The sequence below is a fragment of the Muntiacus reevesi genome, chromosome 2 (assembly GCF_963930625.1).
Source record: "Muntiacus reevesi chromosome 2, mMunRee1.1, whole genome shotgun sequence".
Lineage (NCBI taxonomy): Eukaryota > Metazoa > Chordata > Mammalia > Artiodactyla > Cervidae > Muntiacus > Muntiacus reevesi.
In genome coordinates this window covers 276278017-276292974 of record NC_089250.1, presented here as the reverse complement: position 1 = coordinate 276292974, position 14958 = coordinate 276278017, and the positions used below count along the sequence as shown (strand labels likewise).

General features: G+C 48.0%; 1 protein-coding gene across 1 annotated transcript; it reads right to left on the bottom strand.

The window, feature by feature from the left end:
• Positions 1 to 252: 252 nt before the first annotated feature.
• On the bottom strand, positions 253 to 14788 carry CACNG7 (calcium voltage-gated channel auxiliary subunit gamma 7). Its single transcript, XM_065920781.1, has 5 exons — positions 14593 to 14788; positions 13575 to 13661; positions 12880 to 13020; positions 879 to 1024; positions 253 to 510 (listed from the first exon to the last, which is right to left on the bottom strand). The coding sequence occupies exons 1-5, from the start codon at positions 14786 to 14788 to the stop codon at positions 253 to 255; spliced, it is 828 nt and encodes a 275-aa protein (XP_065776853.1).
• Between the last annotated feature and the right edge of the window lie 170 nt (positions 14789 to 14958).

The window sequence follows — 14958 nt, the reverse complement described above, 5'->3', positions numbered from 1 at the left end:
CGTGTCTTCCAGGGGGAGGAGTCATCTGGAAGTGGAAGAGACCAAGGAAGAGGAGCGATCAGGAAAGAGGGCGGGGCTATGGTGGCTGGGCGGGGCACCAGGGAGAAGGCGGGGCCACGGCGGCGAGGCGGGGCTAACGCGCGCGCAGTTTCCTCCCCGCGGGACTAGGCGTCCCCAGGACTTGCGCTGAAGCCGCGCGGTCGCGACGAGACCCGCGAGGAGGAGGAGGCAGGGCGCTCCGGGGGCGGGGCCTCAGCAGGGCGAGGTGGAGATGTGGAGGTGGTCGGGGTACTTGATGGCGGGAGGGTAGTTCTGCGTCATCTGTATGGACACATCGCTGGAGATGTCCGAGGGGCTGCGGCCGCGGCGCCACGCCTCGGGCTGCAGAAACTGGCCCGAGTAGTCGGAGCAGTCGCTGAGACGCGGGCGGTAGAAGGCCGGGTGCGGGCGGTACATCTCCTCCTCCGCGTAGCGCTTGGTGAACAAGTACACGGACATCACGCCGGCTCCCTGTGGCAAGGCAGGACCAGAGTCCCCGAGGCTGGCCCCGGGCTCCCCCCGAGCCCAAGGCTCAAGACCCCCAGCCCCGCCTCTCCCAGGACCCAGGATTCCAGGCCCCCAGCTTCCTCCTTTCCCAGAAGCCAGGAATTAGGGCCCCGGCCTCCTCCTCCCTCCCCACCGCCCCCCCCTCCCCCATCCAAGGAGTCAGAGTCCCCAGCTTCATCCTTCCGGAGATCTGGGAGTCCAGGCCACCCCCCTTCTCCTCCGGAACCCCAGGAGTTGGAGGGTCTGGTCTTTCTCCTGGACCCAGGAATCGCGCATGCCCCTGCCACCGGTCCCCATTCAAATCTCTGAAGTCTGGGCCCCACAGACATCACCTCTTTGAGTAGGAAGGAGGACGCTGCGAAGGCAAAAGACCACCCGTAGCGATAGTGGAAATACTGTTCTGAGCTGCTGGGCCTGTTCATGACCTCGTCGTTGATGCTGGAAATGTAAAGAACCAAGCCCACCACCAAGGAGAGGCCTGGGGGAGTAGAGGGATGCCCTTGGTCCGCTAGCAGTAGACCCCTTTCCCCAGCCCCTGCATCCCACTACCATCTTCTCCCCCCACCCCCCACCCCATTCTATCCTGGACTGTGCTGTGCTTAGTCATTCAGTCGGGTGGGACTCTTTGCGACCCCATGGACTTTAGCCCGCCAGGCTCCTCTGTCCATGGGGATTCTCCAGACAAGAATACTGGAGTGGGTTGCCATGCCCCCCTCCAGAGGATCATCCCAACTCAGGGATGGAACCCAGGTCTCCCGCATTGAAGGTGGATTCTTTACTGTCTGGGCCACCAGGGAAGTCCAAGACTACTGGAGTGGGTGGCCTATCCCTTCTCCAGGGGAATTTCTTGAGCCGGGGTCTCCTGCATTGCAGATGGATTCTTTGCAGTCTGAGCTACCAGGGAAGCTCCCATCAATTGAAGTCCCTTGTGGACTGGTCCTGGGCTGGGTGCAGGGAGTCTAGAGATAAATCAACAGCCTCCTCCTCCCTCCTCCCACCCCTGCATCCCTGATCTGCCATCCAGGGGCTCACAGTGCAGTTGGGGAGGGCAAATATGGACACTGGTCAGCAGTCACATCCATGGTGACATGTACTGTAAGAGAAATGGTAGCACAGAGACTTCCCTAGTGGTCCAGTGGTTAAGACTCCGAACTTCCATTGCAGGGGATGCTGGTTTGATCCATGGTCAAGGAACAAAGATCTCACATACTGTGTGGTGTGCCAGAAAAATTAATTTAAAAAAATTGCAGATGAAATAGTAGCATAAAGATCCATAGATCCAGAAAAGGCACCAAAGCCACCTGGGGGCAGGGGTGGAAGGAGTCAAGGAAAGTTTCCTGGAAGCTGGATTTTGTCCTAAATCCCAAAGGATGAGGCCCAGGGAAGAATGCAGGAAAACCCTGATACCACCCCAGGCAAGGCAGAGGGACTAGCATTGTTCCAACCAGAACTGGAGGGGGAACGCTAAACTGATCCATCCATGCAGCTAAAAAACGTGGTCCACAGCCACCAGAAGTGAAGCCAGAGAAGGTTGGGCAGGGGCATTGTCATGATGAGCCTCAAATGCCAGTCTGAGGAGCTTGGCATTGATAGCAAGGGCACTAGGGAGCCATGGAATGTTGGGAGCAGAGGGAGGACAGGGCCAGACTGGAGTGTTAGAAGATCCTTTGGGGGCTGATGGGTTGTGGGAAGGGATTGGAGGGGAGAAATGCTGGAGCTGTGATAGGCCCACAGGGGGGAAGATGAAGCTGAACTGAGGCTGTATAGATAATAACATCAATAACAACAACAGCAATAATAATAACAGTAGCTACTTGTGTAGGTCTTGCTCTGTGCCAGGCACCATTCTGAGTGTCTTATATGCATTAACTCATTCAAACCTCACAATAACACTTTCAAGTAGGTACCATTTTTATCTCTGTTTAGAGTTGAGGATATAGAGGCACAGGGAGAAAATGGAGAGAAGTCTCATTTGAGAATTTTTAAGAGGCAAATATCACTTCCTCGAGCTGAACTTTCTTTTTCTAACATATATATGTATATAAAATAAACATATATATTTTATACGAGCGGCATGTGGGACCTTAGTTCCCTGACTAGGGATCGAACCCATGTCCTGTACACTGGAACCTGGAGTCAACCACTTGACCACCAGGGAAGCCTGAGGGTGAACTTCCTTTTAAACCGTAGCCATACAAGGGTGGCTTGCAGTGGGTGCGTGCTCAGTCGTGTCTGACTCTTGGCAACCCTGTAGCCCACCAGGCTTCTCTGTCCATGGGATTTTCCAGGCAAGAATCCTGGAATGGGTTGCCATTTCCAGGGGATCTTCCCGACCCAGGTATTGAACTCATGTCTTCTGTGTCTCCTGCCTTGGCAGGTGGATTCTTTACTGCTGTGCCACATAGGAATCTGTTAAAGGTGGCTTAAGGAGGCAGTAAAATCCCTGGCCCTAAATTAATCTCCATAATACTCATTAGCACCTTCCCCTAGAATCCTATTACACAAACAAACATCTGTGTGCCCATCACACCCAGAATAAATCTGAATTCCTTCCATTGCCTACAAAAGGCGTTAACAAAAAACGACCCCCCCACTCCGACCCAGGGCTAAATCCAGCCCACCCCCTGTTTCTGTATGGTCTACTAGCTAAGAATGACTTTTACATGATTAAGTGGTTGAAAAAAAAATCAGAAGAAGAGTATTCTGTGGCACGTAAAAAGTATAGGAATTTCATTTGGCAGTTCCTCAAAGCGTTAAAGATAGAATTACCATATGACCCAGCGATTCCACTCCTAGGTATTTAGCCGAGAGAGCTGGAAACATATGCTCACACAAAAACTTGTGCAGGAATGTTTGCAGCAGCATTATTCATAATAGCCAAAACGTGGAAACAACCCAAATGTCTATCAACTGCATGGATAAACAAAATGTGGTATAGCCATATAAAGGAATAGTATTCAGCCAAAAAAAGGAATGGACTGCTGGTTTATACTGCCACATGGTGGAACCTAGAAAATATGCTAAGTGAAAGAAGCTCGATGCAGAAGACCACATATTGTACGCTTCCATTTATAGGAAATGTCCAAAATAGGCAAATCCATAGACAGAGAAAGTAGATCAGGACTTCCCTGGCGGCTTAGTGGTGAAGAATCCGCCTGCCCATGCAGGGGACACGGGTTTGGTCCCTGACCTGGGGAGATTCCACAACTACAGAGGAGCACCCACTCGTTGCAACTAGAGAAAGCCATGCCCAACAACAGCTGCAGCCCATAGGGTCACCAGGGGTCAGACGTGACTGAAGCGACTTAGCACGCACGCACACAATGATATTAGGCTGCAGGCAAGCATCGTCAGAGGTCGTTAAATCACTGAATGACAGAATCTCCTCGTGGAATATCTGTTCATTACAAAGATACTTTGGAAAGCCCCCTTTATCATCAAGGAGCCTGAGAGATACCGTTTGAACCAAGTACCTGAAGCTAACATCACCAATAGTGGGACAAACGGACACCCCGACCTCCTGATGGGATCACGCCACCACTCCACTTATGTAGTGTCCCTGCTGGAAATGTGTAACCTGGATCCACTCCAGGAGAAAATGTGGGGCGTTTTACAAACACTGGTTGCATTCTTCAAAAATAAACGTCAACATGAAAGATTTTTTTTTAAGGCATGGGAACTATATAAAAGATGAAAAGAGACACATCAAGGACATGCAGAGAGGAATCCTAGCCTGGATCTCGAATCAGGGGGAAAACGGACTATAAAAAGCAGTGTGGGGACTTCCCTGATGTCTTCCAGGGAAGACTCTGTGCTTCCACTATAGGGAGCTTGGGTTCGATCCCTGGTCAGGGAACTGGGATCCCACAGGCTCCGGGGAGCAGCCAGTGGGAAAAAAAATGGTAGTGTGGGTGCTGTGGAGCAACTAAGCCAGTGCATCACAACTACTGAAGCCTGAGAGCCTAGAGCGCATGCTCCAAAACAGGAGCAGCCCCGGCGATGAGAACGCTGTGCACCGCACCTAGTGAGGAGCCCCGGCTCGCCACAGCTAGAGAAAGCCTGCAAGCGGCAGCCAAGACTGAGAACGGCCAAAAATGTTTAAAATATCAAAAAAGGCAGCGTGCAGACAACTGATGAAATTTGAATACGGATTGTGTATTAGCTGTAAAACTGTATAAATGTTCAACTTCCTGGATTGGATGATGGTACTATGCTTAGGAAAGGAAATATACTTGTCCTTAGGAGATATCTGATGATGTATTTAAGAGTGAAGTGTTCCTAGTGTGTGTAAAATGGATAGTTGGTGAGAAGATGCTGTGTGGTACAGGGGGCCCAGTCTGGTGCTCTGGGACGACCTAGAGGGTGGGATGAGGGGAGAGGAGGGAGGCTCAGAAGGGAGGGGACATATGTATAATTATGGTTGATTGTTATTGTTGCATGGCAGAAGCCAACACAACATTGTAAAAATTAAAAAACAAAAAAATTTTTAAAGGGTGAGGTGTTTGCAACTTATGTTCAAGTGGTTATCTATGGTAATATAATGTATTAATAATGTATAGATATATGCCCATATATACACATATACTCCAATATTTTGGCCACCTGATGCGAAGAACTGACTCACTGGAAAAGACCCTGATGCTGGGAGGTAATATAATGTATTAATAATGTATAGATATATGCCCGTATACACACATATACTCCAATATTTTGGCCACCTGATGCGAAGAACTGACTCACTGGAAAAGACCCTGATGCTGGGAAAGATTGAAGGCAGGAGGAGAAGGGGGCAACAGAGGATGAGATGGTTGGATGCCATCACTGACTCGATGGGCGAGAGTTTGAGCAAGCTCTGAGAGTTGGTGATGGACAGGGAAGCCTGGTGTGCTGTGTCCATGGGGTCACAAAGAGTCAGACACGACTGAGCGACTGATCTGAACTGACTGATATACACATAAGACAGAGAAAAAGACAAAGGTGGGGGAGTTCTCTGGTGGTCCAGTGGTTGGGAGTCCACCCCCCAATGCAGGGACACAGGTTCACTCCCTGGCCAGGGATGATCCCACATGCCCTAGAGCAACTGAGCCCACGAACTCTGAAGTCCGTGTGCCACAATGAAGACCCGAAGCAGCCAGAAATAAATAAATAGTAATAATAATAATAATAAAAAAAGACAAAGGTGGCAAAATGTTAAAAATTGGTCCAGGTGAAGAACATGAGAATTCTTTGTGCTATTCTTGCAACTTTTCTGTACATTTAAAAATTTGCCAAAACAACAAATTTTAAATGAAACAGGTATCCCCAAACAGGAATTCCACCCCCTGAAGATTCAAAAATGTTACCCTGCAAATGGCTTACTCATTGTGAAGAGAAAAATGTGCCTTTCCAAAGGAGAGATCTAATGATCACCCCCTTTACCAAGGGGGTGCAAACATTTTTCCACTCCTGGTGGGAACAACTTGACATTATTCGCTACCTGAAGTGATGGGCTATAAAGAATATGGCACCACTTCTAAATCTCACCAAACCTATTTAACTAGAATCTAATCAAGTCTCTACTTTGGACATAACTGCCAGTTACAGAAAATACAAAGGAAGAGGAAGAAGTCAAATGATGCCACGAGGAAACAATCAAACAGAGGCAGGATGTGGGGTGTCCTACAGGACATCCTGTCTTATAGATTTCAAAAGGACGATGGTATGAGCCAAACTATAATACTTAAGCCAATGATTAATCTTAACATCTCAAAAAGAGAGGCAAACAGATAGTATTATGTCTCCTGATGCAATGCAGTAAGACTTAATAACACCGCCTATCTATGAGGTATTTTTGCCCCACCCTCCCACCCCCAAAATCAAGCCTGGATCTGATCTACAATTTTACAGGAAAACACAAAGTGTTTGGACATGTTAAAATCACAACACAAGGACACAACAGAAAGATTAAGAGTGTGGAGATTACATGAGGCAAATGACTAGATGTCTTCAAATGAATGGCAAGAAAAAAATAGGAGAGGGACTATTAGAGATTAAAAGAGGCTTCAGAGATCTATCAACTAAATGCACAAGTGGAATTTGGATCCTGGTTTCCAACACACTAATTGTAAAAATTTTTAAAAAGGCATTTATGAGACAAGTGGGGAAGTTGAACTCTGGCTAGATATTAATTTATATTAAGCAGCTATTCTTCATTATTTGGGCAGATAATGGCAGTGTGGCTATGTTAAATAACAAAGTACTAATTTCTTAGAGATATACTGAAATATTAGTGGATAAGATGATTTAATGCTGGAGACTGACTTTAAAATCCTGTAGTGAAGTGCAGAAGGGAGATATGGCAAGTTTGACTAAAAAAAGATTCGCCATATGTTGATAATTGTTGAAACTGAGTGAAGGGTGCATGGCACACTACACTATCCTTTCTATATTTTCATAATGAAATATATTTTAAAAGTCAGTGTTGTAAAAAATATAGTATGAGAACTAGTCTAGACTAAAAGAGAAATTAACTAAATGCAATGCATAAACTTAGACTGAATCCTGGTTCTGCGGGGAAAGCTATAAAAGGCATTCTTAGAATGACTAGGACAGTTTGAAAATGGAATGGATTATATTATGGAATTATTGTAAAATTTCTAGGTTTAATAATGGTCTTGCGGTTATGTAGAAAAATGTCATTACTCTTAAGAGATGCATATTAAAATTCTTAGTGATGCCTGCAGCTTACTTTCAAATGGTAAAGTTAAAACAGAGTGCTTGCGTGCTCAGTTGCTACAGTCGTGTCCAACTCGGTGCGACCCCGTGGACTGTAGCCCACCAGGCTCCTCTGTCCATGGGATTCTCCAGGCAAGAATACTGGAGTGGGTTGCCATTTCCTTCTCCAGGGGATCTTCCCAACACATGGATTGAACATGCATCTCTTCTATCTACATGCATTGGCAGGTGGGTTCTTTACCACTAGCGCCACCTGGGAAGCCCAGGGGAGTTCTTTTAATCCCACTCCCCTCATCCAAGGATGGTCAACTATCAAATCATGTCTATTTTCCTTCCTGAATCTCTCATAAATCTAAAATCCCTTTGTGCGTCCCTAAGTCCTCTAATCCAGCTAAGGCTTACTCCCTGTGCCTGTCCCATTGCCTTCAAACCCATCTCCCTATTTTAGATACTGTTGTTTCTTTCTTTTCTTATTTTTGCCACACTTCGAGGCATGTGGGATCTTAGTTCCCCAACTAGGGATCGATCCCACACCCCTTGCATTGGGAGGTGAAGTCTTAACCTCTGGACCACCAGGGAAGTCCTGTATGTTTTTGTTTTGTTTCAGATACTGGTTATTTCTAAAAACCCATACCAGGGAGTTCTCTAGCAGTCCAGTGGTTAGGATTCTGCCCTACCACTGCAAGTTGCCTGGGTTCCATCCCTGGTCTAAATAATTAAATAAAACCCATACCAGACTCTGTCCTCCTCTTGTCAAAATCCTTTCTCGGCACCCTAGTATCCATGGGAGAAAGTATTCATTCCTCAGTCTGATTATCCAGGCTCTTTTTGATCTGAAAACCTGCCAACCACTCCTGCCTCACCTCAAGGCCCATTTCACATTTCAGATCTAAAAGACAAACATTCTCCCTACAGAGAGTCAGGAGCAGGGCTGATGAGAAGGGAACAAATGTTTCTGAAGAGAAGGAGCTTTCTGTTGTTGCTTTTGCTCTTGTTTTTGTTTTAATGATTGAAAGTTATCTAAAAACAATGTCAGAAGCTGTTCTTGTCATTCTTTCTCCTTCCTGGGCATTTTATGGTGACTCTGGTTCTCTAAAAATAACCTTCTTTCCCCTTTTTTCCTCCTCCCCTCTTTTTCTCTCTCCCTTCCCTCTTCCTTTCTCTGTAATCCGGCCTTCTCCCTCCCCCCTCCACTACATCTGCTTCAGAATTCTTAGAGCACAGAAGGCAAGAATCACCTACATTCCAAGCTGAATAGAACAACCTGGATTTAGAACAAAGAATTTCAGGACCATGGAGAGTTACACGGGCGGCTACCTCAGTCTTACCGCTCTCTAGGGTCTTAACGCACGCTGTGAATTGCATCTCTGTACCAGGCACTTTTCTCTCTTTCCTTGAAAAACTCCCCCTCGCCCTTTCTGCATCAATTTAGATGTCACCTGCTCTTGAAATTCTGGTCCCTCCCACCCTCTCCAGCACCCTACTCTGTCAGCTTAAAGCATCTTCCCTTTTCTCAGAATGCCTTGAACTTTCTTTATCAAAGATCTCTTCTACAAATATTTCATCGTGGACTTTGTACCAGCAACTCATCTAGGCTCTGAAGATACAAGCATGAGCATGTCTCTGCCTTTTATTTATCTATTTATTTGGATGCACTGGGTCTTAGTTGCGGGACTGGGGCTCTTTCCTTAGTTGCAGCTTGTGAACTCTTAATTGCAGCATGTGAGATCTAGTCTCCTGGACAAGGATCAAACCCAGGTCCCCTGCACTGGAAGTGTAACGTCTTAGCTGCTGGATTACTATGGAAGTCCCTTCCTGCCTTTTGGAGTTTACATTCTGGTGGAAGGAGGCAGAAAATGAATAAGACGATGCTAGCAATAAGTGCTATAAAGCAAACATCAAATAGGGAATGTGATGGGTAGTATAGTGGGGGCAAAGCAACATTGGGTACCATTGTCAGAGAAAGAAAATCTGAAGAGGGAAAGTTGGGGAATTAGGAGAAAGAGACTTCCAAGCATGGAGGGTTAATGCTTGCAAAAGTGAGGTTGAGATTAGCATTTCAAGGGCAGTGCAGCAGTGGAGAGAGTGTTAGTGAGTTAGGAAAAATGAGACCAGAAGTCTGAGCAGTAGCCAAATCATGTAAGACCTTGTAAGTCAGCATGAGGAGCTGGGATGTATTCTAAGTGCAATAGAAATGCGTTGAGGTACTGAAGGGATTTAAGTGTTGCGTGACCAGCATTGATGGGCATGCAGCTGGGAGCTGTTTTGTGGCTGACTGCATGAAGATTGCCATTTAAGATTCAGCATGTCACCAGTGCTCAGTAAGGGCATGGCATAGAAGATGTTTCTGTAACTGTTTGATGAGTGAATGAATGAAAGAGCAGACACACGGAACATGTTTGAGGAGCAGGGGTTAATATGAGCCAGGCACAGGAAGCTTGCCTCATCTGACCTGGAAAAAGAAAACCAATGTCACTCCAGCCTCCTCCCGCTTCTCTCACCAATCATACCCAGTCAGTCATCTGGTTCTATTGATTCTTCTGTCAACATCCTTCTTTCTCAAAGCCATCCAGTCACCTTTATCCTCCCATCTCCCTCCCCAGCTAGAACCTTATCTGCTCCTGCCTGGACCACTGCATAAGCCTCCTCCATTTCCAGTCTCTTTCCTTTTAATCCATTCCCAACACAGGACCCTGAGGGATCATCAACACCCTATCCTTCCTGCCACTTTCTCCAAAACTGAATGTCAACATCGCCATTTACCAGACCTTGGTCAACCCTTGTCTCTTTCTAAGTCTCAATTTCCTCACTGGGAACATGAGGTGGTTGCACTACTACATTCCATCCCAAGATCTAAGATTCTGGTACTACTTCCACCTTTTCCTTCCTTTCTTTCTTTCAGCTAGCTGGGTCTTAGATGTGCATGTGGGATCTTTGATCTTCATTGCTGGTGCGTGGGATCTAGTTCTCTGACCAGGGAAGGAACCCCAGGCCCCCAGCACTGGGACCGTGGAGTCTTAGCCATTGGACCACCAGGGAAGTCCCCAGCCTCTCCTTTCTTCTAATCCCCTTTGTCTTTATGACTTTTAATTGTGGTGAGGCAGTAGAACGCCAGGGTGAAAGACCGATCTGGAATCCTGTTTCCACTGTGGAGCAACTGAACTTCCTCAAATGGAAAATGGTAATAAAAATAGTATCTGCCTTACGAGGTGAAGGAAAAGAAATACTTAATTTGCACAAAGCACTTAGAACTTCTCCAAACCGTGGCACTCAATTAACTGTTTTCTATTATGGTTGCTGTCGCTACTACTACTGTTCATGGCTGTATGTGAGTATGCATTTATTTATTTAAAACTGCCACATGCTGAGTACTTACTTCTATAGACCAGGCCCTGTGTTGGGCCTTCACATCCATGATCTAGACCAGGGGTCGGTCAGAAAACTATTGGTCCCACTGCCTGTTTTTTGAACAATTTGCAAGCTAAGTGTGGTTTTTACATTTTTTTTTAATGGTCAGAAAAAAAAAAAAAAGAAGAAAGAATAATAAAATCTCATGATCCATGAAAACTAGGTTGAATTAAAATTTCAGGCTCCTTAAATAGGATTATTGGAACATAGCTAGGCCCACTGCTTCCCCTCTGGCTGCTTTGGCACTCCAACAAAGCCCAGACTATTTACTGTCTGGCCCTGAGCAAAAAGTTTTCCCATCCCTGACCAAGGCTGCCCAGTCAACAGCTCCAGAAAGGAAGGCTGTGGCTCACACAGTAAGTGGCAGGATTTTAACCCAGGTCTTTCTAGGTTCACAGCAGCATGAACCTTCAGCCACTACAGGCTGCAACCTTGGCTATCTCTGGTGGGGTGCTTAGACCATAGTCTATGAAGTGAAATTCAGGAAGTGGGGTTCAATGCCCTTACTCTATTGTTACATCAGAGGCCTGATTTCCAGCCCTGACAACACCAACTGATACTTAACTTGACCTTCGGAAGTCAGGTCCTGATGCATTGGTATAAGCATGGCTTTTGGGATGAGAACACCCTTGATTCCAGTGCCAACACTGTCATTTATCAGCTTTATTGCCTCTTTGGTCTCCACTTCTGTAAATCACGAACAATAGGATTTTCCTTCGAACATTTCAGGTGGGTTGAATCAAAGTCCCCATGCTCCCTACCCTTGCCCCACTTTCTGTCTCTCTAGGCTACAATTTTTCCATCTGACACTCTGAAATGGTGATATGATACGTGTCTTATTTTAGCTTGGTGTCTGGCTCTGCATGCTGTGATTCAAGTTTGCACGGAGGTTGCACCCTGCTTTCCTGGGGAAGAGGTCTTGTCAGGTTAAGTTGGAGGCACGGGGGAGGTTTAGCCCAGAGAAAGCTGGGTGAGGATCGGGGAGGAGACTGGGGGAGCGGGTTTTTGAGGATCCATCTCCAATTATTTGCAGAGCTGGCTCCAAAGATGTGGCCGAGTGCAGGCCCCAGGGGATGTAATGGGAGCAAGACATACAGCAGGCTTTGTTCATAAAATATCAACTGAATTAAAAGGGCCCCAACGGAGTTTAATTAAATCATGTTGAAGTAATTCGAATTGAACTGAAGAACTGAGTCAGAATAGATTGGGGTCAGTTGAGCCAGATTGATGGAGTTAAGTATGTCAGAGCAGAGGTGACCTGACCTGAGCTGAGTTAGACTGAATTGGACTGGACTGAGCTAAAATTTGGAGGAGGGGAACACTCAGAAAGAGCTCTCCTCTGGAGCTCAGGACACTTGAGTCCCTAGGGAGCCAGCTTACACTGGTATCTCAGGCAACTCCCCGCACAATTTCAAGACCTGGTATCCCTATTTTATCAAATTAGTTCTAATAATAACTCCCGGACAGAGATGTTATGAGACGTTTATGAGATTGCTCATGCAGAAGAGCCTTAGATCTCAAAAGAAAAGATAACTATAAACAAACATTGGACTCTAGCTAGTGACAGGCATGGTAAAGAATCTAGAGTCAAGAGTACTGATGCCTGCAACTCGCTCTGAAACTCATTTTTAAATGATAATAAAATAGATGGATGGATGGGTAGAGAGATAGATGGACAGGTACAGGATAAAGCAAATCCTGTGATGTGGTAATGATCAACTCTAAGTGGTGGGCACAGGGTTCTTTCGACTTTTCTGTTTGAAAAATGTTCCAGTAATACGTCGCACAGAACATAAAGAGCCTTGCAAACTGTTAATTGCTAAAATATCAGGAGTGGTTAAAAATACAGCCTCTGGAGGCGAAATGTGTGTGGTTGAGTCCCATCTCTGCCTCTCACTGGTTGTATGGCCCTGAGTAAATGACTTCATTCCGCTGAAAGTGTGTGTTTCCATAACTGTAAAATGGGGTTATTAATAGCTTTTACCTCACAAGGTTGTTGTATCAGAACAGAGCCTGCCACCCAGTTAGCACCCAAGAAACGCTCGCTAAGAAATGCTCCATTCCACAGAGCAGCAAAGTGGGGCTCAGAGAGGTTCTGCAATTCCTTCAGGATTACCCAGCAAGGAAGTGGTGGTCTTAATGGAAGAGGAGCCCCAGGTTCCTGGCACCTGAATTGATCCTGCAGCTTGTCGGTCCTTTCCTGGGGCTTACCTGAGAGGATGAAGAAGATGCCGGAAACGAAGGCCAGAATGGTCCTCTGCGGGCGGATGTGGCCAATGTTGCTGATGACGAAGGCGGTGAACACGAGGAAGAGGCTGACCATGGGGAAGGGGGTGGCTGTGCGCACTGTCTCTGGGGGAGGCGTAGGAAGAAAGACGGAGGTGAGGGGGGACTCTCCGGGGGTCGCCTCTGAATCCTCCTTATCTCTGCCCTCCCTCGCCCCTTTCTGAAACTTCCACTGCTGGCCCCACCCCCTCACCCAGGCCACACTTCCTTGGTTTGACCACACCCCTTAGCTCTTGACTCCACCCACACCCAGACTCCGCCCCTTCGACCTGGCCCCGCCTCCTCACACACCCACTCTGCGTGCTTTCAAGCCTGCTCTGCTTCCCTTCCGCTCCATCCCTTTTTTTGTGTGCGTGACTCTGTGCGACCCCATGGACTGTAGCCTCCCAGGCTTCTTCGTCCAAAGGATTTTCCAGGTAAGAATACTGGAGCGGGTTGCCATTTCCTCCTCCAGGGGATCTTCCCGACCCAGGGGATGAACCCGCATCTCTTTACGACTCCTGCATTGGCAGGCGGGTTCTTTACCACTAGCGCCAACTGGCCTGCCCCTTTCCCCAGGACCCGCCCTGTCACCCTGCCCCTTGGTTGCCTAACCCTCCCAGTCCCCTGCTTCCCCTCACTCAGAATATTCTCCGTGTTTTCCGTCACCAAGTTGATCTCTGGTTCAAGGAAATATTCTGAGGCCACGCAGCGACCCTTTTCCCGGCCTGAGGGGAAGATAAAAAGGCAGGGCGGTCAGGGGCAGGACGCACAGTCAAGAGACCCCAGGATGGGAATGTTCTGGGGATTAGTGTCTGTCTATTCTGTATTACTCTGTACTTCATTTGTGCTCCTCTTAGGGGGTCACAGAAGGATGTGGACAGGAGTCTGCCAGCTCCTATTGCAAGTTGCCCTAGTTGCAAGTTGGATGGAGGAAGACAAGCTGGAAGCCAGAGTCTCTAGTAAGAAGGCGTTATGGGCCAGGTCTCCTGGATCCTTAAAGAGGGAAAGGTCTGGGGGTTGAGGTGGGAAAGCATTCCTAGGAGAGATGTCCGCAGTAGCTTGGAGGCATAGATATTGTTTATCCTTCCCATTCAACAACGAAACTGTCCAGGAGACAAGTTCTGAACTAGGATTACTGTTTCTCTGGGGCTGGTGGCTCCAGGGGGTTACTGGGGATTAGGGACCTGGAGATTGTGTGATAGTTCGGGTTCTTAAATCCAGAGACTAAAGCGCTAGAAATTGAGTGCTTGTGTGTGTGTATGTGTGTGTGTGTGTGGGCGCACGCTCCACTGCTCAGTCGTGTCTGATTCTTTGCAACCCCGTGGACTGCAGCCCGCAAGGTTCCTCTGTCCGTGGGATTCTCCAGGCAAGAATCCTGGAGTGGGTTGTCATTTCCTTCTCCAGGGGATCTTCCTGACCCAGGGATCAAACCCGCGTCTCTTGCGTCTCCCTGCACTGGCGGGCGGATTCCTTACGCAATGCGGCCACCTGGCAAAGCTTAGCAATGGAATCTCCAGGTAGACATGTGACTGTCCAGGAGAGACACGGGGTTGATTTCTGGGTTTCGGGCACCCGGGGGAGGGACGTGTGGATGAGGACTCCCGGGTGCCACGCAAAGGCGGGGACGGTTGACTGGTGGGCAGGTGAGGCCTGTACCTGCAAAGAAGCAGACTCGCCACAGGCCAGCGTGCAGCGCCATCTTGACCTCCGTGGTCTGGTTCTGCGGCAGCACGGTTCCCTCCTCCATGTACAGCCAGTAGTCCGTGCTGACGGCGATGCCCACGAGCAGCAGGCCGCACGCACCGAACACGCTGCTCAGCAGCGTCAGGGCGCGGCTGCTGCAGTGACTCATCCTCGGCGGCGGGGGGCGCCCTGCGGGGCCTGAGGGACCGGGAGCTCCAGCAGAGAGCCCCGCTGGGGCCGCTGGAGTCCCCCAGACAGCATGCAGCCACGGGGACACCAGCCCTGGGTCAGAAGCAGCAACCCCCCGAACGGAACTCTCTCCTATCTGCCCCTAGGGTC